The 26,633-nt window shown below is 47.8% G+C and overlaps 1 protein-coding gene across 1 annotated transcript in view; it reads left to right on the top strand.

Annotated features, from left to right (window-relative positions):
• AFF3 (ALF transcription elongation factor 3) overlaps window positions 1–26,633 on the top strand; it is a 2,498,221-nt gene that overhangs the window by 2,439,260 nt on the left and 32,328 nt on the right. The window contains exon 18 of the mRNA XM_069636694.1: window positions 13,430–13,523. Coding sequence (XP_069492795.1) covers window positions 13,430–13,523 — 94 coding nt within the window. The remainder of the gene's footprint in view (window positions 1–13,429; window positions 13,524–26,633) is intronic.

Raw genomic sequence — 26,633 nt, 5'->3', positions numbered from 1 at the left:
TTCAGGTTGGTTTCTCAGGGCAAACCGAGCAAGGGGTAGGCAATGCAGCCTTCACGTCTTCAAAGTCATTTTGATTTTAGCTATCATTTCTTTAAGGAATCTGTTTAAATGCTCACAGATACCATTTGCCTGTGGGTGATAAGCAGACAAAAACATGTGCTTTATGACTGTTAGGGAGAATTCTCAGAAGTGTGCTAATTCCCTTCTACCTTAGAGACCCCCAGCTCTTTTGCTGGACTTTAGGACTTTTAATGTTTATCCTGGAGAGTGTGAGACCTTTTTCTCACTCTCTCATGTATTCTTCTTTGATTTGAACACTTTGTTTCTTTTGGTTTTAGAGTTTGACAAACTCCATAGGCATCATCTTTTTAAATTGTGACACACAGCACCTTCAGTGCAGTGGCACAAGGAATTCTTTCAGATTTCCCAACGGTTAAACTACTTTTTCCAAGAGCAGTAAAGTGAAATTGACTTTACTTATCTTTTGTAACTTTGTAGACCCAACACACACTATCTTAAATAGAGTGCTGGAGGGGTTACTTAGTATCCCCTTTGTCTACTTTCTCATGTAACAATTAATGGCTGGTGGCAGTGATTTACTTTTTCCTACTATTGTGTGTTTTACTGTGGGCTGCAATTGCAGCTCTAGTAAAGCACCCATGGGTGCCCATTTTGTTAAAATGGCCTGGTCTTCTTTTTTTCACCATTTCTTGTTGGAAAGGTCCTTCTTGAGATTTACTCCGTGTGCCAAACCAGGTTTAGTCCCTTTGTCGTTTTTGTCTTTGGAGGGGTTCACTGCTGAAGGCTGCCACTGGCTCCAGTGTGTCTGGAAGGGCAGGAAGCGAGGGTGATTCCCGATACTCTGTGTGCTTCGTCTCCCTGGTTACATGTATGCACCCAAAGGTGATTTGCCGCCTGGCTGTCCTTGGAGGACAGCCACCCTGCTGCGTAAGTGACAGCTTGGCTACGAATTAATGGGAGAAACCTGTATAAAAACCGATGATTTTTAGACAGAAGGCAGAGTTGACAAATGGAAGAAGGAATCTGAAGAAGAACTTTGAAGAGACACTTGCTGCAACTCCTGGACTGTTGGTTTGCACAGTGAAGCCCTGCTGCAGTGCTGAAGCTCCAAATTAACCTCGACTAGAGAAGCTCTGCAAAGGATGACCTCTCCCCTTGGGTGGGTGGGACCAATCGACCCCTAGACGAAGGAAATCCTCTCGAAGCTGGCTGCACTTCCATTGCTGCTGCAGGATCCGAGTGCCAGGGAGAGGAAAACCAGAATTGAGTGCATTGTCTTCAAGTCGGACCCAAGCCCATTGCTGCCGCTGACCTTCAAATCGTAATGCAGGAGACCCCAAACGTCCTCCCTCTTGTCCCCACGACTGAGGCCAAGGAACAACAGGATCTGCCATACTAAAACAGGAACAAAAGCCAGTTGGAACCAATTTCTTCAGGCCTAAGGTACTGTAAACAAAGGGGTACAGAGTTGCTTGCAGCTTTGCCCATCACAAGCCTCCCAGCTTGTGACCCAACAGTGATTTCTTTTTCAACAAAAACTCTCTATGACATTGTGCAAGACATTTTACTTACCTGCAAGAAGGACACCAGCTCCCCTAGACTTTGGTCAATTGACATTGGCTGTCCTGGCTCCCTGAAGACTTTTATAACCTCTGAATTTGTGTTTCGATCTGTCCCTCCAACAACTCACACATTATTAACTTGAGTAGCTGTGAAAGGGTTAATCTACATTGCATTAGGGGTTTAAAAGTGCTTACCTGTTTGAGAAACGTGTTAACCATTGTTTTCTCCCTTAACCTTTTCCTTTTGACTCCAACATCAGTATTGCTACAAATGTACCAGTGATATATCAATATCCAGTGTCCTAGTTATGTAAGTCGCCTCAGGGTGTAGGAAGTGTCTGTGTGCCAGCCCAAATGGGTATCTACTGATTTATTGAAGCTGAGAGTGTGTATTTTTGTAGTATATTTTACTGTTACAACTTTGCTCCCTTCTAAGTAGGCTTATTCAAACTGACTGTTCAATATATAAATTGTTTAATCAAGAAACCTTGAGTGTGTTATTTAGATACTTTTCACTGGGTAACTCTGTGTTACAACCCTACAGCTCACATTGACACCTCTTGAGATATGCCTTGCTGCTCAGTCACTCTACCAACTTGTGTAGTACATGCTTATACCAAAGTTTGGGTTAACTATTGCCAAGAGGACAAGGCTGGTGCAGTCTCCCACAGGGTACTGCATACAATATTGCCTAACAATGCCTAATAGAAGATCTCACTTACATAATGCGGCCAATTATCAGACTGCAGGACTTTGCACACACCCCATTTAGGAAACACTGCACTTACGAGATAGTTGGCAGCCCATGTGGCATCGGGGCACGTACATAGACCTGCCTCAATCCATGTGAAAAAGGGACATACTACCGCTAATGTGTATTTTCCTTGAAAAGGATCTAAGGTCGAAAAAAAAAAATTGGCAAAATTGAATGAACAGTGCTATGCACGAGGAAACTTGACCAATAAGACTATATTAAATGGCTAATTGGCTAAATTGGATGAAAAGCGTTGTGTATTAGAATACTTGGAAAATAACATATTAATAATTGGCAGACTATTTAGAATAATTGTAGACAGTCGCTACACCAGCAAAGTAACTTGTAGTGATATATCGTTAGCCATTGCATGTTTGCAACATATCCACATAATCTATATGTGTTACTCACCGACAGAGGAGTATAGAAGGACAATAACAGGTGAGTTCTGGACTCCTGGCTAGTCTGCTTTGATTGAAGAGCCTGGGTTATTAATTAACCCAGGCCTCCTCATTTGAGGGAACTCTGTCCCTTGATGCACCCCTCTGATGTCTGGAAGGACAGGCAGTAGAGCAGATCAAATGAAAGAGCGGGGAGAACACACCGACACAATACCAGGCTTTTTATATTATCTCAGGTGTTCAGAGAAAAGCAGGAAGGTAGCTGTCTCAGGACCCCGGTTCCAGTATCTAATGAGGAGTCAGGAGGGCTTTTGAAGGAAGTAAATTCAGATTAACAAAAACAAAGAAGGAAAAAATAACAAGAAGAAAAAGTTAGTAGGGTTCTGGTCCCGGTCGGCACGAGGGATGCACTAGTTCCTAGGTGGTGCACAGGTGAAGGCAGCAGAGCATTCCGAAAGTGCACAAGGTCCTGAAGACTAAAGATCCCAATGGTGAACAGCAGGAGTACGTGAGGAAGGCACAAGTCAGCAACAGCGTGACAGGTAAAGTTCAAATCAGTAAGCGGAGGGAGTCTGTGAATCAGGCGCGAGTCGGCAACGGCTTGGCAAATAGGACTTAAATCAGAAAGCTTCAGGAGTCCATGAGGCAGGCACGAGTCAGCAATGGCATGGAAAGTAAGTTAAAAACAGTAAGTGGAAGGAGTCCGCGAGGCAGGCGCGAGTCGGCAACGGCTTGGCAGGTAAGTAAGATCAGCAGGTCGGAAGACGTTAGTTTAACCAGGCAGGAGTCAAGAGGGAGTAAGCAGGATTTACCAGAAGCAAGGAGTCTCAAACGAGGTGAGCTAGTTGCAGTGGGTTTGAGAGAGCTTTAAACGAGCGCAGGAGGCGTAGCCTGCTACTCCGATAGGCTGACCCAATCACATGACCCACTACGGATTTACATGGTGAAGCAATGGAAATACGTTTCGGGGAACGGAGCGTTGCCACTGTGTGTTTACAAGGTAACCGCCAGCGATATCAATACGGGGCAACAAATCGTTGTGCCCGTCGAGAAACGTACATGCGCACACAGGGATGCAAAGCCCGAATAGGGGAACAGGACCGTGGAACCATAACAGTATCCACCCCAAAGGCAGTGGAACCCCCCTGGAGGCATGGAATTTACCTAGCAAGGTCAGGGCACGGAGGTTGGCAAGGGGCTCCCATGTCCTGTCCTCAGGGCCATACCCCTTCCAGTCCACCAGGTAGAAAGGGAAAACACCTTGGAACTGGATGTCAATAATAGCAGTCACCTCGTATTCCTCAGCGCCATCCCCCAGGACTGGACCAGGACGGACGAGCAAATGCATCCCAGGGAGACATGGCTTGAGCAAAGAGACATGAAAAACGGGATGCACCCGCCAGGAGGAAGGAAAGGATTAACACATTGCCACTGGGTTTATAAGCGAGGTGACTGTATAGGACCCTACACAGTGTGAAATTAGTGATTTATTACCCGGAATTGTAAGGTTCTGGTTGGAAAGCCAGACACGCATCTCCACCTGGTAGTCCGGTGCCGGTGATCGATGAACGTCCGCAAAGCGCTTCACCTTCTCCTGGGCCCGAACGAGGTGCGCAGGGATGTCACTGTGCAAAGACTTCAAATCGCGAAAGCAGGCATGAGCAGCCGATTGTCCGCAGGCAGTTTTGGGTCCAAAGGCAATGAACAAGGGTGATGACCATACAGTGCAAAGAAGGGTGAGATGCCTGTTGCCGAGTGTACAGAGTAGTTGTACGCAAATTACTCGGGTTGTAACACAGACAACCATGTCTCCTGAAACTGCAAGCACAAGCACTGTAGTTATTGCTCTAGAGTGGTGTTGACCCTCTCGGTTTTCCTGTCCGTCTGTGGGTGGTGGGCAGTGTAGTATCTGTCGTCGATGGAAAAGGATGAGCTCAAAGCTCTCCAAAAGTGTGAGGTAAACTGGGTGCCCCTGTCCATGATGATGATAGATGGCAACCCAAAGAACTGGAAAACTTGCCTGAGGAAAAGGTTAGCCATGACTGGAGCCTATGTAAGACCTGCACATGGAATAAACAAAGCCATTTTAGTGAAATAGTCCACTACGACCCAGATTGTATCGAAGCCCTGTATAGGTGGCAACTCGACAATGAAATCCATAGAAATCATGTGCCAGGCTGCAACAGACTCACAGGTTTGTACCATGTAGGTTTGCATTGTGCACACAAAGAACACAACGAGATGTGAACAATGACGTCTCGGCACATGGAAGGCCACCAGGCCCAGCGGCGCAAGAGTCCTAGGGACTTCTGCCAGCAATGAGGGAGTCATGAGACCAGTGAAGAGCGTGGGCTCGGGCCTCCCCGGGAGGAATGAATAACGTATCCGGAATGTACGGTAGGCCTTGAACGATGTCCGGGTTCAAACCCAGGATCTCCTCCAAATGAGCAGACACCCAGTCTTGTATCCATGCTCAGAGTGATGCCTGAGGGGTGCAGCCACCGGCAACCCGACTGGCTATAAGCAAAGGAACCTCCCTGCCGCCAGTGCGGGTCTCGGGATGCAGACGAGAAAGCGGGTCTGCATAGGCGTGGCAACGGGCAGGACGGTAGGTGATAGTGAAGTCGAATTGTGAAAAGAAGAGATGCCAACGTGCTTCCCTGGCTGTGACACATTTCAAAGACTTGAAGGCCAGGAGGCTACGATGGTCAGAAAAGACTGTGACCGGGTGACGGGCACCCAAGAGATGAGGCCTCCATTCGGTGAAAGCGTTCTTAATGGCCAGCAACTCCTGTTCCGTAATGGTGTAGTTCCGTTCGTACGGTACTAACTTACTGGAATAGAAGGCTATGTAATGAAACCTTCCCCGAATCAGGACACCGGTGGGAGAGGATTGCACCCACCGCTAAACTGAAGGCATCGGCTTCCACAAAAAAGGGGAGCTCTGGGTTGGGATGTTGCAGTACCGGAGCCATGGAGAAGGTTGCTTTCTGGGCCTTGAAGGCTTTTTATGCTTCGGGATTCCAGTGGAAAGACTTCTTGGCACTAGTTAAGACCGTCAACGGGGCAGCAGTGGATGAGAATGAGTGAATGAAATGACAATAAAAATTTGAGAAACCAAGAAAAAACTGAAGTGCTTTGATCGAGGTCGGCACAGGCCTGTCCAGTACCGCCTTGACCTTGGAACGACTCATTCTGATTCCACGATTTGTTAGATCATACCCCAGGAATCCCACTTCCGTGGTGTTAAAGACACACTTCTCGGCCTTGGCATATAGGTGATGTTCCCTTAATCGCTGTAGGACAGAGCAAACGTGCATGACATACATAGGTCAAGATGTCACTGAGTTAGATGACCATGTACTGGTCTAGTACATCGTGGAAGACGTCATTCATAAAGAATCAAAGCTTTGCACAGATCGAAGGGCATAACAAGGTACTCGAACAGCCCGTAACAGGTCTTGAAGGCAGTTTTCCACTCATCCCCCTCTTTTATGCGGACCAAGTTGTAAGCATCCCGTAGATCCAACTTAGTAAAAATGGCAGATGAACCTCGTTGATCCAGAAGAACCAAGAGGAGGGGTAGAGGGTGTTGATTCTTAATGGTTATTGCATTCAAGGCCCGGTAGTCTATACAGGGCCTGAGGTCCCCTGTTTTTTTTGGGACAAAAAACAGAAGCGAGGCTGCAGGAGATTTGGATGGGCAAATGAACCCTGTAGTAAGTGCCTTATCAATGTACTCCTTGAGAACCCGGTCTTCTTGAAGTGTGAGGGAGTGCACCCTGCCGGAAGGAATCTTGGAGCCGTGGACCAGCTCAATCGGACAATTGTAGGTTTGGTGGAGCGGCAGTGTTTCCGCCTTGCCTTTGTCAAAGACGTCCATAAACGCAGAATATTCCGATGGAATATTAGATATGGGTTTGGCTGAAACGAACCAATGAGGGACATCGTGGAGACCATAGCTTGGCAGGGTGCCTCTCCTGTAACACCATGAGACTGAAAACACTTGTTGTTGCAAACGACCAAAGGTAATTGGATGATCCGCGAAACCCAGTCAATGTCGGGGTTATGCAGATGCAACCATGTAAGGCCAAGGATGACCTTGAACTGGGGTTTAGTGATGAGGCCGAAGGTGATGTCCTCGGCATGTCCCTTATCCATCCTCATGTGGATCGGTGTGGTCTGCTGGGTCACTAAACCTGACACCAAGGCTGTGCTGTCAACAGCGTTCACTGTTTCTGGATTGAAGGTGGCCATGACGGGAATCCCAGAGGTGAGCGCGTACTGGAGGTCCATGTAGTTCCCATTAGCACCCGAGTCGATGACTGCTAGGGCCCGAAAGGATTTGTCGGGAGACACTGAAAAGACCACTGGGAGACAAAATGGAACACAATGAAAGGCAATATGGTAGTCCAAGGGCGGCACTCCTGGCATAGGGACCCCTTCTATTGCCGGGATTTGGCGTTTCCCGTCTTTCGCATTGGTTCCTTGGTGCAATCCCGGAGAATGTGTTCAGAGGACCCACAGTACATGCACAAGGTATGCGAACAGCGGTGTTCCCTTTGGGCAGGAATCAAAGGACCAAGAATAGCCCCCACCTGCATGGGCTATGGCCTTTAGAGACCCAGTGCCTGATCTGGAGGTGCTGGAAGTGATCCGTTTCCGGTAATATGAACTTCTCCTTGCATTCTGTAAATGTGAGGGGATGACCATCTTTATACTTGTCCCTCAGCCTCAAAGTTCCAAGTGATTCCCAATTTGCAAAGTTCCCACTCTCCATTCCCGGGGAAAAGGTTGGGTTCTGTAGTACTGGCGATAAGGGCCCCAGCACGGTCTTGATCCCCAGGTGTCTGCAAGCCTTATCCCAAATAATAAGAGTAGCTTGGGTGGATTTCCGGTAAAGGGTTTCTGGCTTATTTTGGTACAAATGGCAGGTAGGGCAGGGAGGGGCGGGAGAAGCCTTGTTCTATGGTTTTCCACTTCGATTGTCTATCCTCTAACGCCCATTCAAACATTGGTGCGATCTGTGCTGCTTGAAAGTAATGGCATATGGATGGGACCCCCATTCCTCCCAGGCCCTTCAACCTCACAAGTACCTGCCGTGAGATTCTAGGTGGTTTCCCTTTCCCAATGATTTGGCCCATGGCTTTTTGTAAATCTAGAAGGTACTTTTCAGGAATAAGGACCGGGAGTGCCTGGAAGACATATAAAAGTCTTGGTAGAACTGTCATTTAGATTGCACTAACCCTGCCCATCCAAGATATTTCCTGCATTTCCCAACGTTTGAGGGTGGCCTTAGGCTCCATCCACAGAGTGGGGATATTGGCTCCTCGGAGGGTTTCATATGACCTAGTAATGCGTACCCCTAAGTATGTAATTTCATTGTCCACCCATCAGAAAGGGAAAGACAATTGTAGCGCTAGGCAGGTATCCCTAGGCTCCTTGATTGTCATCCCACTGACTTCTGGTGATTAACGCGAAATCCAGATACTACGTAGAAGCTCTCAAGAAGATCTAGTAAAGGAGGGATCGATTGGAGAGGTCTCTGGAGAAAAAAGCATAAAATGTTGTCGGCATATAATGTCACTTTGTTTGTAGTACCCTCTTGTGTTGGGCCCAGTATGTGTGGGTTGTTCCGTATCATTTGGGCTAGGGGTTCTAAGGCCAATGCAAAGATTAAAGGGGACAAAGGGCACCCTTGTCTCATCCCTTTGCCCAGGGGGATTGAAACTGTGCCGATAGCATGCACCTTAACTCTGGTGGATGGAATTTGGAAATTGGCCAGTATTAAGTTAGTGAACATCAGCCCAAACCCATAGGCTGGCAGCACCACTTGTAAGTAGTCCCATGAGATGCTGTCGAAGGCCCGATGAGCATCCAAGGATAGAAGTGACAGATTATCTGGAAATTTGGGAGCCATGGCTATTAGGTCCACTACCTGCCTGATGTTATCATGAGCCCCCCTGTTCTTAATGAAGCCTGTTTGGTCTTCATTAATGAGGTGTGGGAGGACCTCTCCAGTCTAGTGGCTAAGATTTTGCTATAAAGTTTGGCGTCAGTATTCAGAAGGGCTATGGTGCGGTAGGAGGTACAGAGCTCAGGGTCTTTCCCCGGTTTCAGTCGTAGTGTGGTTGTGGATTCCGCCATGGAGTCTGCTACTTTCCCAGAGTTGGAGAAGGCATTGAATCGGCTAGTGAGTTGTGGGCTTAAGGGGCCTGTGAATGCCTTGTAAAATGTGTTAGTAAACCCGTCTGGGCCATGGTCTTTACCCGTTGGGAGCGGGCATATGGCCTGAGCTACTTCTACGGCAGATATGGGATTCTCCAGCATTTCTCTCATGCTGTCAGAGATTCAGGAGAATTGCGCTTGTTCAATACATTCCTGAACCTGAGTAGGATTTCCCTGATGAGGGGTGGATACCTTAAGAAACTAGTCTTCCCTGATCTGCGTTTTCCTTGCTTCTGTGATTATTCGCTTCCCTTCCTCATCCCTCAATGCACCAATATAATTGCGAGTTATCGCCTTCTTAAGCTTAACTGCCAACAACCCGTTCACCTTATTGCCCCTGGAGTAAAAGTATTGTTCCGTCTTAAGTATTGATTGTACCGCCTTTCCCATCATGTGAGTTTCCAGGGCCTGCCTAGCTATTCTAAGGTCTTGCAGTGATCTGCTCCTCTTTGCTTTGTGTGCACTCTCTTTATCCTGGACTACCTTCTCCAAATTGGTTCGATGCAGGTTTTGGGTTCTACCCCAGGCCGCAGATTGCCCAATGATAACTCCCTGGAAGACGTCTTTCCCTGCATCCTACACAGTTTGTATGCCCATACCCTCTGTAGTATTTTCCTGAAAATAGATAGTTATAGCTTCTTCCATATGAAGCCTGGCTTCAATGTCCGTCAATATAGCCTCATTAAATCTCCACAGCAGCTTCGGCCTCTGTTTGCCCCAACTGAGGTCCAGCTTTAGTGTCACAGGAGAGTGGTCAGTGAGTGCTGTCGGGAGGATTTCTTTTTCTGTGACTAGCAGGATGAGGGTGTTGGATACCAAAAACATGTCCAGCCTGGAGAGACCCTCATCTACCGCAGAGTAAAAGGTATAATCTCTCTGCTCGGGGTGAAAAAACCACCACATCTCTATCAAAGAAAATTCCCTCAGGAGAGTCGTCGTGGCATAGTGGTTACTTCTATCATTACCAGTGCGTGCCAGCTTTTTATCTAAAGTCGGGTCCACTACGCAGCTGAAGACTGCTCCCAAATTAATGTCATGTTCCATAAAACTCACCAAAGTCTCTGAGAACTTCTTTAGGAAGTCAGCCTGTTTTTCATTAGGGCCGTACAATACCCCCATTGTAAGTGTGCACTCCCCTAAAGAACCCTTGCGAAGCAAATATCTCCCCTCCGAATTGCGCAGAGCTTCTATTGTGCGAAATTGTAGGCCCCTGCAAACCATGACGGCCACTCCCCTTTTCTTAGAACCGCTAGTTGCAAAGTATATTTGCGGGTATAATTTGGTAATGAGACGCTTTTCATCTTCTTTCATTAAGTAGGTCTCTTGTAAGATCACCAAATCTAGCTCCAAGGAGGAAAGTCTATGCAGTATTGCCCTCCGCTATAAAAGAGAGTTTAGACCACGAACAGTCAGGGTCAGACACAAGACATCAGGTGATGCCATCATGGATCGCTTTGTACCAGGATCTCCTTCCCCAGCTCAACTGAGGACCAATAGGAGTAATTTGTGGAACGGCTGTCAAGACATGGTGCTGAACCACTAATGGATAACCAAAACCAAAGGAAAACAAAAAAGGGGGAAAATGAATCCCAAGAAATGTGTGTGAAACCACCCCACCAATTTGAGTCGCCCCATGTATTTGTTTAACCAATAAAACAATATAACTTGGAGCCCTCCTCTATTCCCCACTCCTGTTAACAACATTACAACTCAGTTGTTCAATTCCAACTGTGGGCGCAGTTCCTTTGTGACTTCCCAAATCCCAACCAATCTCCAACCGTGAGAACTAACATCTTATTCTATGGCAAGGTAGCTGCCAGTGAGCCATCCCGCATGCAACTAGTTAGTGTCTGGCCTGGGTGCTCATATGTTCAAGTTGGTGCACCCAAAGGGCGATGCCTCCACAGGCCCTGTATGACCTGCCCGGAAGTCTTCCTTCGTCTGTGTTTCCTCATGCCTCAGTCCAGGGTTGATACTGCACCTCCAATCCCTTCACCATCATCCAGCCTAGGGTCTGGGGCCTCCATGAGCTCAGTCATCTCTTCATCAGAACTGATGGCGAATCGCTGTTTCTGGTATTCAAACAGTAATTTACATGGGAATCCCCAGCGGTATTGGATGCCAGGACAGAAGAGCCAGGCCGTAACTACCTGCAGCGTCCTCCTGTTCGGCAGGGTTATTGGTGAGAGGTCTTGATATATGGAGATATTTTCCCCCTGGAATTCTAATGGCTCCTTCTTCCATGCTGCAAGCATGATATCTTCTTTCTTCTGGAAGCAATGAACTCTTGATAGGACATCAGGTAATAAGTTATGCCTTTATTGAGCAGAGGAATACACCCTATGAGCCCTATCCAGTTCAAGCGCCACCGGATCAAGTAGGTCGAGCAGTGTGCGGAACAGATCCCTGACATATTCTGCGAGGTCCTGATGTTGTACCTGGCGGGCACCCCCTGGATGCAAACATTATTTCTCCTTGACCTATTTTCTAGGTCTTCCTGTTTGACCCAGAGCAGTCCATATGTTCCTCAACCCCCAACATTCTATTGGAGAGCTATGCTTGTTCATGAGCTTGATCACAGATTGTGTTATTCACGTCGCTCACATGTGATTCCAATCCCAGGAGATGTGAGTTCATGTCTGCCATTGTCTTGACCATAGCGTCCTTTATAGATTTGATCTCCAGTGTGAGATTGTGCTTCAAGTATGCGAGCATAGCTTACATGTCCTCCTTAGTGAGTGAGGTGTTTTGCTGCACTTGGGCTGGGGGAGGTGAGTGAACCTCTGTGCGCACCTGCCGGTGAGTTTTCTCCTTATCAGGCATTCTCTGGAGTGTCTTGATAGTACATCCTTTTGACTTGGCCCCTGATTTGGACATTATAGCAAGGCAGGTTACTTCTCCTTTGAGGTTAGCCTTCAGTCATTTGTCCGGGGGCCCAAGCCTGTGACAGTCCTCTCGTGAGCATCCATGGGTGCTGTTTGGGTTTTCAATGGAGTGTGCAACCCTGCCCAGCCACACCCAGCCACGGTCACTTTGGTATGGGTATTCCTCCTCAGTGTTTTGGGAGATCAGGGTGCTCGTTTCTTGCCGTCTGTGAAGGCGAGCTGCGTGTGAGCGCAGTGACCGGACCACCCTGCACATGCTAGTGCTTCCCCCTGCTCCCAGCGTTTGCTCCTGGCTGCGCGACCTACCCAGGGCTTGTGCTTCATCCGACGTGCAGTCCCCATTCCAGTTAATGTGGTCTTTATATGCGTCACACTGGGTCCCGGGGTCCCGAGAGAGAAGGATGCTCCAAGGTTCGCCGTGTGTAATGGAGCACGCTCTCTGAGCCGGTCCTGTCTACCATTGTTGTGGGACCAGCAACTCCTCCTCCCTCGTAGAGCTATCCCTCTTAATGGCAGGCGCCATCTTGCTAGGACTCATCCGCTCCTCGCCTCGCCCAAACGCCCGCTTGCAATCTATTCTCCGCCAAGGCGAGCTGTTAGTGAACGCAGTGACCCAGCCACCCTGCGCACGCTAGTGCCTCCTCCTGCTCCCAGCGCTTGCTCCTGGCTGCTCGACCTACCCAGGGCTTGTGCCTCCTCTGACGTGCAGTCCGCGTTCCAGCTGATGTGGGCTTTATGCGTGTTGCACCGGGTCCCGGGGGCCGAAGGAGAAGGGCGCTCCAAGGTTCGCCCTGTGTAATGGAGCATGCTCTCTGAGCCGTCCTGGACTACGGTTGTTGTCGGACCAGCAACTCCTCCTCCCTCACAGAGTTCTCCGTCTTAATGGCAGGCCGCCATGCTGCCAGGACTCATCTGCTCCTCGCTTCCTCACCTGGCCCAAACGCTCCGCTTCCAGGGCTTTGCCGTTCTTGCAACCTGGTCACTGCAGGCACCGCTTTTTCATCTCACGGTTGAAGGTTTTTAAAAATTGTTAATAGTGCTGCATTTAGAGGATCTGGCATATCAGTCGACGGAGCCTGCAGCAGGCTCATCTACATAGAGTGCTGCCTCGCCACGCCCCCCTGTTCTAAACTTTTGGCCTGAGGAAAACATTCTCAGCTCACATAATTACACATTGAGTGCTTTCCATAAATTGTTGGTTTGCACTACATGGAACATGTGTGTGTCAGTTCCTTGTGAGAAATTGGGCACATTTATTTTTATTTTAACAACAGAGCTCAATGTTAATCCAAACACACAGCTGGTCTGGCTTGTTCACTGCGTAGGTCTGATTTCACAATGTACAGAGCAATTTCTCAATGGTGCTATAATGATCTGTCACGGTTGATAATTAATAACTTACAGCCTCATAAGAGCTACTTTTTATTTTCAGAATGTAAAAGTACAACGCTCATAGCAGCATTGTCCCATCCTATGGTCACAAGCAAGTTATGTGCTATTTAAATAGTAATGTATTATGTGTTTGTTCTTTTTTTCAGTATTTTATATTTTCTCTTTTTTTTTTACTTCCCCAAAAAGTTACAGGTGTCTGGCACTTTTATACTGGAGGATGTTCCGGCTCAAAAGGGATCATGCTGTGAAGTATTCAAAGGCACTTATTGACTATTTCAAGGTAATTTATTCCTTAAGGAAATTCTTACACGGGTGCTTTAGAGGTAAATACATGCATAGTGTGCCCATACAAAGCACCGCTAATCCACCAATGCAGCACTTTCCACAATATAGCCCTTCTCTCAGAATGTCTCAAACATGTTATATGTGCTGTATCACAGATTTCTAGCAGTTGGTTGATAGGAATACATATTACTTATAATGATGTCTACATTATTACATTGTGATGTGTACCCTTCAAGAGAATGAGAACAACAGAAACCAATCAACATTGGTGGAGAGTAAAGGATAATAGGTTTAAGATCGATGATGGCACATAAAGGAGTAGCAAAGTCAGCAGAATCGTTATCCTTCATCACCACTTATGCCAACCCTATGCTATATGAAGTGGTGAAGGCAGAAAACCTAAAAACAAGAGTGAAGTACTGCAGTTTTAGAGATAGACAGGGACAAACTTTCCTACGTATAACCTGCTGCAGGCGAAAGCGCACTTCCCCCCCATACCTTATCAGCAACCTATATGAGTGGTCATGTCACAAGTGATAAGCTTTCAGTATCAAACTTGATAACTTTACACATTAATAATAACAGAACATGTTTATTGCTTACATGTGACCAATTAGCTCGGTGAAAAACTATATTCCACAAGAACTGGACAAATATTTCATATGGAGCTTGCATTTTTATTATTGATCCATAAAGGTAACTTTTCCTACTTTAGCTTGGATTAACATCTTGTACTTGAGCGGCATGAAATACCTGAAAATTCATACGGCATATTTATATTAAATAATTTTGTACCAGTCAAGTTTAACACTGCTTAATTTATGAGCTGCTCTTGAAAATGTGAGGGAGTTTTGGGTCATTTTGCCGCCTCCTTCATGGAGGTTAGCTATATATAGACTAATGGAGCGCTGATGATGAATTGACTGTCTGCTCAGGGCACAGAAACTGCTCTACATTGCTTCCATTTATGCAACTTGGAATCCTTACTTGAGTGCAAAAGAGCGCCCGTGCATAGCAAACTTCTGTAATGGTGCCCAACTTTTACAAATGATTCAAGTAATCAGCCCTTCCAATCTGAAAACAAAGAATGCTGCATTGGGGTAGCGATCTAGTGGTGGGAGGGAACGGGACATGGGAGTGGAGAGTAAAGGGAAATGATGTGGCAGGGCACAGGGAGTTAGGTGCTTATGAGGAGTGAATAAAGAGGTGTGAAGCACTGCTCCCGTGTACGCGTCCTCATTGCCCTAGTGAGGGTGAAGCGGCTCAGCTGCATGTCCAGTGGTGGTCCCACAGGACCCAGTCAACACTGGCGACGTGAGGACAGCCCGCGCATGGCCTCTCAATTTCATGAAAGGAAGCTCAACTCTGTGGGACATGCAAGATACAGGAAGGTCGGCTGATGCACTACGCACAACCCGGTCATACTAGAGGAATTCTGAGGTGTGTGAAGTCCACATAGGAACTCAATCACACCTGGAGGCAAGGTAGGGTGGGTGACTCAGGCACGACTGTGAAAGAGGACACGTTGAGCGTCACTAGAGGCATGAAGCAGTGCCAGCACCAGAAAGACAAGATGAGAAAGAGGAGCAGAGCATACAACACACACCCTGGGCCACACACAATAGCGAGGACCAACACAGAAGGTGCAGGAAGGAAACGAAAGACCACCAAGACTCCCACCATGTCTGATGATGACCTATTCCCAACTATAGTGGCTCCGACCCCACCCAGCCCATTCCCACACAGGCTGCAAGAATCTTTGTCACTACAGCTGCCTGGAATCTTTGACTTAACAGACACCAGCAACATGGGCCCCAGATAGGCATGATGGGCGAGGGATTTTAAAATGTATGTGGGTTTGCTGGGCCCCACGGATGACCATTGGAAAAATTGTCTCCCCACACTGGCCCTACGACCAGCCTCAAGAGACATCATTGGTGAACTGCCGGAAGACACGCCTACACATTGCAAGGGATCAAAGCAGCTCTTACAGAATATTTCACATCACACACAAATGTCGATCAGGAAAGACACAGCTTTCACACCACAACACAACTCAAAGGAGAATCCATGAATGTGTTTGTGATGCGCCTTCAGTTACGGATCAAGCACTGTGCATTCAATAATTACGCAAACAACAAAGCGTTGAGATCCCAAATAATAGCAGGCTGCAAATCTCTGAAATTATTTTAAAAGTTACTACAAAAACAGTGCTTGCTAGAGAACATCTTGATGCTAGCAAGAGCGGAACTGACGGTAGAAAAAAAGGTGACAGTCATGAGTAACACAAGGAACTCACAGGCCACGCCAGCGATAGTGAACAAAATAGCCACAGCGACTCAGTCACATGGCACAACGGAACAGTTCTGCATCCGATGTTGAAGCACATTGTGTATAGGCATATTATAAATACCCAATAAATAAATAAAGGTATAAATTCCCGCATGAAGGGTCCTGCCCGGCACCAGGACAACTATGCGCAGCCACATATATTTCAAAATCCCTCACCAGTCATGTCTATCTAGGGCCCTAACAGAATATTTCACATCACACACAAACTTTTGCTATGGACATGCTTCCAGCCACACACAAACTTTAAGTTATTATTATCGACACACAAATGTCGATCATGAAAGACACAGCTTTCACACCACAAGACTACTTAAAGGAGAATCCTTGAACGCATTTGTGATGCGCCTTCGGTTATGGATCAAGCACTGCGCATTCAATAATTACTCAAACAATTAAGCGCTGAGATCCCAAATAATAGCAGGCTGCAAATCTGACATTTTTTCAAAAGTTACTACAAAAACGACACTTGCTAAAGAACATCTTGATGCTAGCAAGAGCGGGATTGCCAGTAGAACAACAGGTGACAGCCATGAGTAACACAAGGAACTCACAGGCCACGCCAGCGATAGTGAACAAAGTAGTTCTGCTTCTGGTGTGGATATGAATTTCTGCATGAAGGGTCCTGCCTGGCAATAGGACAACTATGCGCAGGATACAGTGGTGAAAACCATTTCAAGGCCATGTGTTGGATGTCAAATACCCCACCAAAAGGGGAGAATGAGTATAACACACATGTTTGAACAAAGGGCAGAACGAGCACAACAGCAATAGCAGTGACTGCAATGGCCAGAAGACCTGGAAGATTCAAAGAAGGTGGGAGATGGGAGGAAGGCCCAACCGAAGACGGTTTGACAAGAGAATGACCTGTGTCGCATAATCTCACCCACCCAGGAGGTTGAGATGTCACATGAGAAACTTAGTGGAATAATCTTGGTCAGAAAGTGAGTCGAGCTCGTCCACCGATGACCAAAGATGAAAGTGATATCTATACGCCTTGGGATACCAACAAGCCAAGGATCACAGACTGGCACTATTACTCACAATTACCCTACAAGCAGAGTTCCTGGTCGACACTGGTGCCACAGTGAATATAATAAGCAAAAAAGCCTATGAAGACATTCCGAAAGCTCAGAAATTATGACTGTCAGAGGTGGACATCTATCCATACGGATCTAAGACACCATTGTCATGCAAGGGGTACTTTGAAGCCACCAGCAAATGCAAGACATAGGTAATGAAGATACCATACATGTGTTGGAAGCAGCAGCGGAAAGCAGCTGCATTCTAAGCTTCAATGCTGCCCTGGGCATTGGTCTAATTCAAGTGCTTTATCGATAAATGGCACACAAGTACAGAGACGCAGTAGCAAAGATAGACCAGCTATTCGCATCTTTATTCAAAAGGTTGGGAAAACTGAAACACCAGCTGCACATTGACCCCAAGATCACACCAGTGGCCCAACACTACAGGGGCATCCCAGTAAACATTCACAAACCAGTGGAAGACAAGCTACATAAATTGTTGGAGCAAGACATTAAGCCTGCATCGGGACACACACCGTGGGTGTCACCCAACGTAACAATGCCAAAGAAAGGTTACTATTCCATTTGTTTGTGCGTGGACATGAGGTAACCCAACCAAGCCACAAAGAGAAAACCCCACGAAGCTCCTTGGTTCACAGATATGACACACCTGCTGAGCGGGGCCAAAGGGGGTCATTACGAGGATGGAGGTAGCCATGGTGCTAATAGCACCATGGCTACCCCCTTACCGCATTCCGCGTCCGGGTTCCTGAAATAGGGACTTACAGGTTCATTCCAACCTTGGAGGACCCGGTAAGTCCCCATTCCGGGAACCATTCCCCCCATTCCAATTCAAGCACCCATAGGACTCAATGGGAATGGGGATGGAGCTAATAACGGTACCGCAATTTGCGGTACCGTTATTAGCTCTGAAGTCCCTTAACGGGTCCCTTCCATAACGCCTGGTAAAACCAGGCGTTAAGGAAGGGACCCGCTAAGGGACCTCGGAATAGGGTGGTAAGGGGTTACCCGCACCAGTGTCCTTACCGGTGCCGGTAATCCCTTACCTCCAACCTCGTAATGACCCCCAAAGTATTTTCAAAACTAGACCTCAACAAAGGCTGCCACCAGCTAGAGCTAAGCCCAGAATCAGGATACATCACCACCTTTGTAACACACCTGGTACTCTACAGATACAAGAGGCTACATTTTGGGGCATTGTCGGTGCCAGAGATATTCCAGGCCGAAATACACAGCATCATCAAACTCATCCCAAACTGTCTAAACTACAGTGATGACATTCTGGTTTTCGACACAGACACTGAGCATCATGACAACACACTAGCCAGTGTGTGCATGGCACCTGAGGCAGCAGGTTTAACACACAAAACGATAAAGGTGAGTTCCGGAAGTGCACCCTGAGATTTTTTAGATGCATGTTTTCGTGGCAGAGAATGACACCAGGTCCAGAAAAGGTGTAGCGTTGCCCGAGACATGAATGTCTCAGAACTGCGATCATTCTTGGGCCTGGCGAGTTAGTACATCAGTGAATGGTTGAGAGAACGTCTGAGGAATCAAAGGCCCTATTGATGGTCTACCAAGTGTCAGGATGCATTTGAGAGCTTACGTAGTAGGATCTCCACAGCTGAAAACATGACATACTTTGATAGGGTGAGGGACACGGAGTTGACAGTGGATACCAGTCTGGTCGGACTAGGGACCATCCTGGCTCAGGTAGGTCAGGACCCACTCACCGTAGGCACATAGTATTCAACACTAGCAGGAAAAGGAAAGTTTTGCTTTAATATGGGCATGCAAGCACTTTCATCTTTTTCTATACGGGAAACCATTTACCATAGTAACGGATCACCAAGCATTACTATTTATAAATCGGAACCCTCAGGCGATAATGCCCCCACGTATTGCACGATGGGCGTTCAGACAACAGGACTGTGTGTTTACCATTATTCGCAGACCGAGAAAAGAACACAATCCAGCTGACTTTCTCTCCCGGCACCCGTTGAAGTCAGAAATCCTAGAACCATCGGTAGCTGACAGGTACATACGCTACATAGTTCAGCAAGCTGCTCCAAAAGGGGTGGACAAACTACAACTTCTACAGGAGGCGGAACAAGACAGGGCCTTCTGCATCATAAAGGAATGCCTCAAGTAAGGGAGATGGAAACAGGCAAAGAGGGTTATGGAAAGAGAGTCGCCAGAAGTACAGAGTGGCATCAAGAATTTCTTGTTGGTAAAAGAGGAGCTCTCAATATCAGATGATGGCCTACTGCGCAAGGGAAATTAACTGGTTATACCAGTGTGACAAGGCTTCCCTACAGGCCCTGTCAGGGGAGCCCACCCCAAACAACCTGTGGTGCCCACAAAAGTGTGTACAGGCCCCCTCCCCACCTTACCTGTGGTGATGGCTTCATCCTCGCTGCAGGAGAACCCCAATGGAGAGAAGCAGCAAAGGGACGCAACAGAAGGAAGACACCATCTAACAGCAGTCCACACTTTGCCATAGAATGCGGCAAGCAGCATAACATCGGCCGCAAGAGAACGTGGCGCAGCAGAGACTCTACGGGTCTTCACGCTGTCCAGAAATAGAGGCCTTAATAATGAAACTCCCACCAGCCCATCAGGACATTCACAGACAAAGGCCTACCAGAAGGCCTTATCAAACAGGGACTCCAGTCCCTCAGAAAGTCTTAACTTTCTTTGCAATAGATGCTGCCAGAAAAAAGGGGCAAGCCCTTTTTGAAGCCTCCCCAAGTGCTTCCCGTGCCACGCCCCATTAGTCAGGTAAGTGATTGGACAGGGTGATATCCGGGAGGGTATCAGGGTGAGTATTCGTCTCGGGAGGATAGCTCAGGTGCAACGTGCTCGCCTTGGAAGCAAGACGACACAGAGCAACACAGGTTCGATCCCCGGGTCTGCGCTTAGAAACCTCTGGGTATTAAGTGCATTGTAAATAACCTATCATATCCAATCCTGGGTGGAGGGGTATTTAAGACGGTGCATGTGAGTTGTGCAGTGTGCGCTAGTTGGGTGAGGTCATGTGGTGGAGAAGGACGTCTGAGAGACCAGAGGGGGCAAGAGCAAAAGGAGTTTGGAGGCTACTGGTGAGAGGGATCTGTGGAGTGTTTGTTTTTGAGAGTAAGGAGTGTGTGAAATAACGTAGAAAGTAGTAGTAGGGTGGTGTAGTGCTAGTAGCAGGAAGTGGTAGTTGGTAGTAGTGGACAGTAATTAGTAGGTACAATCGTATTGGAAGTGACAGTAGCAGGAGAGGGTTATTGAGAGCAGTAGGAACAGGGGAAAGAGGTAGTGGTGGTATCACAGAAGTAATGGTAAAAGTAGAGGGGGAGTAGAAGGTGAAGTAGTAGTGAGGAAGAAAGAAGGCGATAAAAGTAGAGGTATTGGTAGTAGAGTGGCAGTTAGGATAATGAAAGTGGTAACATCTAAGTGTGTAGGTGGGAAGGCATAGTGTAAGAGTGAAGGGACACTATACGGCAGGAGGGGAACATCCCGGGGCCCAGTGTAGAGAAGGGTCAGGAGAGACTGTGCTTGCAAGGAGAACAAGTGGAACTGGGTGGAAGGAAGCACTAACCTATACCCCCATAGAGTACTAAGCGGGGCTAAGTCAGGGATGACTAGAAGACCCCTAGGGAGGTAGCCAGCCACTGTTTTAGGGAGACCCCTTTTTAGCCTAAGGAATAGACGCAGACAGTCGGGGTTATCTTGCGATATTACTAACATCCTGTTATGGATGTCTGGGCAAGGGAGAAGGGAAAGGCTGGGTTAGTCAAGTTATCAAGAGACAACCCTAGCTCCAAACACCCTAAGAATCTAGTAGGCTCTAACAGCAATTGCTGGAAAAGCTACAATAAAGACCCTTGGAACGTATTCCAGTATCCGGAGTGGTTCTTTGTGGCGGGCGCTCCATCAAATGTGGTGTCAGGGGTGGGATGCCATGTCTTTGATACAGGGTCTAGACCAAACCACCAACAGCATGAAGATAGTACATCTTACCAGGACCGCCGGTGTCCCCACAAGTGTTACTGGGCAGGCGGCAGGATATGACATATATGCAGATGAGGAAGTGACCATTCCAGCACGGGGGCCTATGATACGTACAGGCCTAAAAGTGGGACTTCCAGAAGGGATTTATGGGCGACTTGCATCAAAGTCCAGCCTCACAGTGAAGCATGACCTAAATGTTGGTGATAGGTTTTACTAAGGTGAACTGGGAGTGGTACTCTTTAAGTCGGGAACCACTCCAACTGTCGAACGGAAAACCATATTATACCCTCTTGATCGTATGTGTATATATATATATAAATTGGCCTAGGCCAAGTCGCTCTGCGAGGAAATCCGCGTTGCAAGGTCCTGACCTTTGATCTGTGTAAGCCGCCATTTTAGGTTCATCTGCCATTTTAGATTCTTATTCTAAAGGCACCCTGTGTTCTAAGATGGTGGACAATGTCGTTTTTGAATGTAACATGGCCGTCTTGACCTCTGTGTACATGTTAATGTCTAAACTGCCCGCAGGCCAAATGTTAGGGTCATGTACTGAGAACTTGTCCTTTGTTGACATGTGTATAGAGGATCATCTGCGACATCGATACTAATCCATGAACATATATTGTGTACAATACTGTTTGAGCATCTTATGTGAACACATGTTTAACTATATTGTATAAAGATATGTGCAAAGGCTCAACAGGAAATCCGAAGACACACTGTTGCTATTGTAACTTGTTGAATGGATTAAGAATAACTCCCAAATGTATGGATGCATAAATTAGGAACAAACTCGGCACGAACCCTAGATCCGAGATTCATTAACCTGCAAGTTGGTTGGACATCATGTTTTGGAGTGTATAAAAGGTGCAGCTATTCACAGCCCCACTCACTGAGCACACCGAACAGGGCAGGTTTTTGCTGTGTTGCACTGAGGGCCTGATAGCTATCTGTTGCTTTGTCCTTTAAAACTGTCAGTTTGTGAATAAAGTTCAAGTGTGAATAAAGATCTGTGTATCTTTTGAACCCGCGTTTGGTGTATTTCCTTTTGGGGTACTCAGCCTCGATATGGTTTTTTGCTTTCACAGATGGCGCCCGAATAGGGGCCCTCAAGATTGATGCCAGCTCGTTGAAGGTTTACGCGGCTATCGGACCGGGATCGGACGGTGTGAAAGGGGCCCCTTTCCTGAATGAGAAGCGACACCTCAGCAGTGCTGCACGGCCCGGTCCCTGGACGGTGAGCACGCAGTCCGAGTCGGCATCTTGACGAGGGTCCACTTATCGAGATTTGCCGAAATCACTAAACATGAGGTAAAATTTGTTAGAAAAACTTTGAAATCCGATCAGACCTCCTCAGGCTTGATCAGGTGAGTCGTGACCCGATTCTTAAGTATCCTGATAATTTGTTTTGGCGCATTACACTTGCAAGTGCAATTACTGACCAGGTAACACCAGTATTCTGATATGCCTGGGAAATTGTCTGCCTGCTTCAGGGCATTATTCCGCAAGGACAGACAATCTTTGGAATTTAGCCATCCGGCACCACAGGAGGGGTCGCCGGCTTGTACTATGTACTGTAAGCATGGCATTGGTAGTATAGTGTTTGATATTTGGCACAGACAAACTAGACATGCTTCTGAACTTCAGTGGCCAATCAATGGTAGTTTTGAAATCCCTCGTATTGAGTATTTAGAATCTATATTATTAAAGAAAAAGGCTAGATCTGCAGCATTTGATGTATTACAGAATTGGAAGAAAGAAGATTTACAGCAGCTTAAAAGTAGAGAAAAACATGCGCGCCATCATAAAACGAATGCCGAAAAAGCGTTGTTGTATGACCAAGATAAACATTCTGAGTCAGCTAGGAATATTGATAGGGCTTTCTCACTTGGTATCCAGAAAATCTATCCTTCTAAAGACTTTCATGTTTCCGATGAACTTATCGATAAGTTGTTAAATCAACGAAGGCCTGGTGCCACTGCGCCACCTCCGTACTTTCCTCTTCCTGCTGGTTTGCCTCTTCCTGCTGTTATTCCTCCTGCTGCTCCTATCGTTCCTTCTGCTGTTCCTCCTCCTCCAGTTGTTGGTCCTCCTTTTGTCGCTGTCCCTCCACCTGCTCTTCCACCTGTACCTGTTGCACCAGTAATAACACCTCCGTTGAATTTACCTATTCTCCCTCTTCCAAGTGGTACTATGCCGCTTGTAGTAGGTCAGGGAGCGGGATCAAGGGTTGTCACTCGCAATACTGTACCTCCAGAGAAGAAACGTGAGTTGATTGTATGGGCGAAGCATTGTATGGAGAGGGATGATCAAGCTGGTGTTTGCCACACTTTCTAATATGGACAATTTTCCTGAGAAAAATGTTTTTTATTGAGGGGTTAGGGATTCATTTGCGTGTAATGTGGGACAGATTAAACGATACAGATCTCCCCCAAGGGTTGAGGAATCTGAACACCTTAGCTTTCTCTAGAGACACTGCGGAGAGGGTACAAGAGCATGTTGAGAGGGTATTTGAGTATAGAAAGGAGTTGGAAAGGTTACAGAATGAGGATGAAGATGGAGATAGTTTGGACATTATGTATGTGCAAAAACGGTTCCTTCCTTGTCGTAAATCGATATCTGAGGAAATGCGAATCTGCACGAAAGAAGCCATTAGATGGATCTCAGGCACATCGAATACTCCTATCAAAGTATATGACACATATAGTCAGTATACGCCAGAAATGCAGAGGAGATTGATACAGGTCATGGTAGAATACCTACAGGATGAGTGTGTAAAAAGAAAGATTTCTTGTCCCGCAGAGTCATTGAGTATTTACAAGAGAGCTTTTTCATTTGACACTTCTTCGGCTGCTTTAGTGCTCAATTTAGCCCAAATGCTTAGTAAGCGTTCGGAGTTGCCTACTTCTGAGTTGCCTATGAGAGAGGTTCCTCCGACATTCTTCCCAAAAGTTGAGATCCCCGATAATGTTGCAGCGGGTATAGTTGCTCAGGAAATCCCTGCACACTGTGTGTCACAGTTCGTTCACTTCCCGTTCTCAAGACAGGAAGTGAACACCATTAGGCAATCTATTCCCGACATTAGGAAAAATCCGACCAGGTTCTATAAAGAAATAGAGTCTGTTTTGCAATTCTCAGTATTCACTTTAAGTGATATTGACCTGTTATTTCACGTACTCCTGCCCGTAGATTTATAGAAACTAGGTTAGAACTATAGACGATGTAGCAGGGTTAGGAGATACATGGGCTAACATAATCAGACTCGATGGAGAAAGGCCAGCTGGCGAAAGACCGCCTCAGGTGATACTAACTTTGCCTGACAGAATCGTTGTGAAATTGAAAACTATAATTCCCGAAAAGAGAATTATCTGGGACAAGCTTACTGCCTGTGTCCAAGGGAAGTCTGAGGGTGTTACCGAGTTCTTTAATCGGTTCGAACAACTATTCTCGGATTTCAGTGGACAAGATGTGGGCACAGAGTCTGGTAAAAGATTATTTGTAGACAAATTTGTGCGTGGATTGTTGCCTGACATCCAGTTGCAAATCATGTCTTCTGAGAGCGCTTGGCAAGCGAAGTCTCAATCAGAAGTCCTGCACATGGCTCAGTACTATGAGAATCGTGTCAATAACGAAAAGGAAAGAGTCGAAAAGAGGAAAGGTGATTTGAAGACAAAAGTATTGTTCTCCAGCATGGGGTCTGGCATGGATTCACATGCTCATGAATATTCCCCGTCGTCAGGCTGGGAATCCTCGGTAAAGAAAAATCTGTATCAGTTTCGTTTCTGATCTGTCTTTCGTAGTAGTAACCAATCACTGATCTCTGCGTCATACTGACCACAGCCAATGACTGCCCTCTACCTAAGCCCCGCCTCTGGCAGGCATCTTCAGATTTTTACTGCACGTTCAAGTGTTGGGAGTCCTCGTGCTTAGCTCACGAGCTTTTACTGCGTGTTTCGCGTTTTTTCAGGTGAATTTTCACATTTTTCGGTTAATCGAGCCTCAAGCTCCAACGTTTCTACTCCCTTTAACGGCTACCCGTTACGGAATTTTCCTACGCCCCTCAAGGGTGAAGATTTCGTCAAATCAACTTCTTGGAGGATTCCAGAAGATTCACGGCCTACTTCGAGATGGCCCAGGACGCGAGTTTGTCACCCGGACCCAAGCTGTTTCGCAGCTGCCCTGGATGCGGGCTGCAGAATGTGTTTAAGGAAGACGAACACTCGCGATGCCTCTACTGTCTTCATGGGGACAAGACTCATGTAGAGAAGGACTGCCAGTTCTGCAAGAACTTGTCGGAGCGGACCATGAGGGACCGTCGTTCCCGTCTCGCCAGCTGGTTGGAGAAGGGCTCAACGGGTGAGAAAAAGAAGAAAGGGTCCGAGCGGGCTCCTAAGTCCTGTGCTGGCGCCCCGGCGACGGGGGCCCAACACCAGGCCAAGCGCCGTGAGTCCGCTGGCTCTGGGAGCGCCGAAAGGTCGGGCTCTTCGGTCGCCAGGCAGGGCGCGCCTTCCCCGGCACCGTCAACCACGAGCCAGTGCTCCGGTTCGGGGAAGAGGAAGTCCGAGACCCCGGGTAAGCTTCGGGAGAAGCCCCGTCCGATCTCGGAAGAGGGGGAGAAGGCCCAGGACGCACCTAAAGTGGTGAAGGCCCCTACCCAGCAGGCAAAGGCCTCTATCGAGGCGATTGCGGCGACTCTGGCCAAGCCGGCAGAGACCCCGCCAGCGGAGATTGCCTCCGGGACTAGAGTTTCCCTGCCCCCAAGGAGGGAATCCTCTTTTCAGCCCATCGTCATGGCCATCATGATGGAAGAAGCGAGGGGGGGCACGGTAGCCTCCTCGAGCTCGGAGTCAGCCTCGGAGGAGGAACTGACCGAGGCTGTGAGGAACCTCGAAGTCCAATTCTAGAAGGTTCGATCCCGTAAGGAAGATCCTTGGTATATAACCGAGTAAGACGACAATGGCGAGGAAGAGCAGCCTTCCCTTCCGGCGCAGCCGGAACCTAGGCCTCAGGATAGCTCGGCGGCCATTTTGTCTGCGATCCAGTCCTTATGCTCTGAGATAAGGACGAGATTCCCACGGCCCAGGCCGGAGGACCCGCAACCTGGCCCGTCGGGAAGTCCTCAGAACAAACGACGGAGGACCCAACCCTCTCCTCCACTCGCCCCCGTAAGGCCTACAGTTCCCTCCTCATCCTCCCACGGGTCGGGAGATGACAGTGCGATGGGCACGACGACGGGTTCTGAGGGCGACGACAACGGAACGGGCCTCCCGTCTCCCATCGCACGGGCTTCGCCGCCCGACGAGATTGGCTCATTCCACGGCATGATCGCCGAATTGTTCCAGCTCTGCCCGGAGGAGCAGAAAAAGGAAGGTTTCCTCTATCAGCGCCGGGAGGCCAAGAGGAAGACTGTCATCGCGGTGCCCCTAATCGATGACATCTGGGAGGAGGGCCTGTCGGTTCTCAAGAACCCCTCCACGGCACCAGCCAAACGGGACTGGTACGAGAAGAAGTACCGGGTCCCCGAAACTGCTCCCCTGTGCCTCAGGGCCCAGCCAACGCCAGACTCGGTCGTCGCGGCGGCGAAGAAGAAATCGGCGGGGTCAGGAGCCTCGACGTCGAATTCCCCACTGGACGGCGAGGGAAAGAAATTGGACGCCATGGGGCGGCGGGTCATTTCGTCGGCGGCGACGACGATCAAAGCGGCCAACGCC

This window comes from Ambystoma mexicanum, chromosome 7p (genome assembly GCF_040938575.1).
Source record: "Ambystoma mexicanum isolate Mex_15411 chromosome 7p, UKY_AmexF1_1, whole genome shotgun sequence".
Lineage (NCBI taxonomy): Eukaryota > Metazoa > Chordata > Amphibia > Caudata > Ambystomatidae > Ambystoma > Ambystoma mexicanum.
This window is presented reverse-complemented; position numbering and strand designations above follow the sequence as displayed.